Source organism: Lycorma delicatula, chromosome 1, assembly GCF_047948215.1.
Source record: "Lycorma delicatula isolate Av1 chromosome 1, ASM4794821v1, whole genome shotgun sequence".
Taxonomy (NCBI): Eukaryota; Metazoa; Arthropoda; class Insecta; order Hemiptera; family Fulgoridae; genus Lycorma; species Lycorma delicatula.
This window is the reverse complement of record NC_134455.1, coordinates 134,752,702-134,754,343: the sequence shown is the minus strand read 5'-3', so window position 1 is coordinate 134,754,343 and position 1,642 is coordinate 134,752,702. Positions and strand designations below refer to the sequence as shown.

General features: G+C 44.2%; 1 protein-coding gene across 1 annotated transcript; it reads right to left on the bottom strand.

Annotated features, from left to right (window-relative positions):
* Positions 1 to 597: 597 nt before the first annotated feature.
* Positions 598 to 1,107, bottom strand: LOC142317648 (uncharacterized). Its single transcript, XM_075354204.1, has one exon. The coding sequence runs from the start codon at positions 1,105 to 1,107 to the stop codon at positions 598 to 600; it is 510 nt and encodes a 169-aa protein (XP_075210319.1).
* Between the last annotated feature and the right edge of the window lie 535 nt (positions 1,108 to 1,642).

Below are 1,642 nucleotides of genomic sequence, written 5' to 3'. Positions count from 1 at the left end.
GCCCTATTTATTGATTCCCACTTGATAGAACCGAATGCATTTTTTACATCTAAAGTTATGAATAGGGGAATACGCCTCGTTCTCCATGTGCCGCTCCTAGTATCCTTAGCCCAGTCGATCACCTTTGTCGCCGCCTGCATCGTCGAACGACCCTTCATGAATCCAAACTGATTTCCACTAATGCCTATTCCTTCCTCAAGTTCCTTAAAGATTCGGCCAGCGAGCATCTTCTCCACTACCTTCGCCATGGTATTTAAAAGACTCAATGGTCTGTATAAAGGTTCTCCATTGTCATTTGTGCCTTTTGGGATAAACACCACCCTAGATTCCTGGAAATGTCTTGTTTTCTAATCCATGGCTGGCAACATCAAGCATTTCATAAGGAATTCTGGAATAAGCCGCTGGAATTCCGTCTGGACCCGGGCTCTTCCTATTACCCAGTTGTGCTACAGCCATTCTATCGATTATGATCTCGATCTGTTCCGTTGTAAAACTACTATAGGGCATTTTCTCTCTGGTCACATAGTCTGAGCCTTTTATGGTAATCATAGTGGCATGATGGTCACTCGCCACATCATGTGGTAACACTCACCAGTCTCAGTGTTCCCTACTCCATCTATCGTCTATGATTGTTAAGTCCAAGACTGGCGAGTGTCCTCTCGCCTCATATGTAGGGGTGCCATCATTTACACAATGACAGCTAATTGCCCCCATCATATCCGTAAGGATCTCACCTCTGCGATTGGTGTATGCGCTCCCTGCTGCAATCGCTTTACTATTGAAATCACCTAGAATAATGACTTTCTTCCTAGCATTATTTACTACTCCTTGTATTATGTCTAGTCTTCTAGTAAATTCATGTATGTCACAGTTTGGAGACACATAGGCACCAATCGCTAGTGTTGAATCCGACTCCACTGCCAACATGCCTCCAGATCTGGACGTCAATCTCCATGCTATCCTGCCACTTACATCCATAATTGCCACGTCACCATTTGTATCCACCATCCAGCCTGATCTAGTAACAAGGTACTTGTTCGGCTCCGTGATTATCAGTAAATCAGCCCTCTGCTCTATGACCAGTTCACTAACCAAATCATGAGACATGGTGCTTCTGTTTGCGTTAACCATTATCACCCTAAGCATTTAAATGTTTTGTGCACCCCCAGCCTCCGGTGCGGTGTTCTTGGCTCCCACAATCCAGGCAGCTACTATGCGCTCCCGGTATTCAGCAATCTTGTGGTCTCTGCCTACACAATTGAAGCAGAGATCCATTCTGTCTGGGCCCTTGCAATCATGTTTACGATGTCCAGTATTCCAGCATCTGAAGCACTTTTCCTCTGATTCCCTAATATATGCCCGACAATTTACCCAGCCAATCCTCAACCATTGTTCCACCAGCTTACAGGCAGCCCTATACGAGGTGATAACTGTAACATTTTGGGTCTCGGCGTACCCTTTTCTAATTGACGATATCTTGATGTCCTCATCAGTACCTACTCTTGCAGTAATTGCAGCAAAAATTTCTGTCTCAGTGGTGTCATATATATCTCATATATATCTCCTGACCTGCAGTACCATTACCCGAACGTCCAAATGTTTTTTTATTGCTCAAGCTTATAGGTTTTATCAATTTTCTACA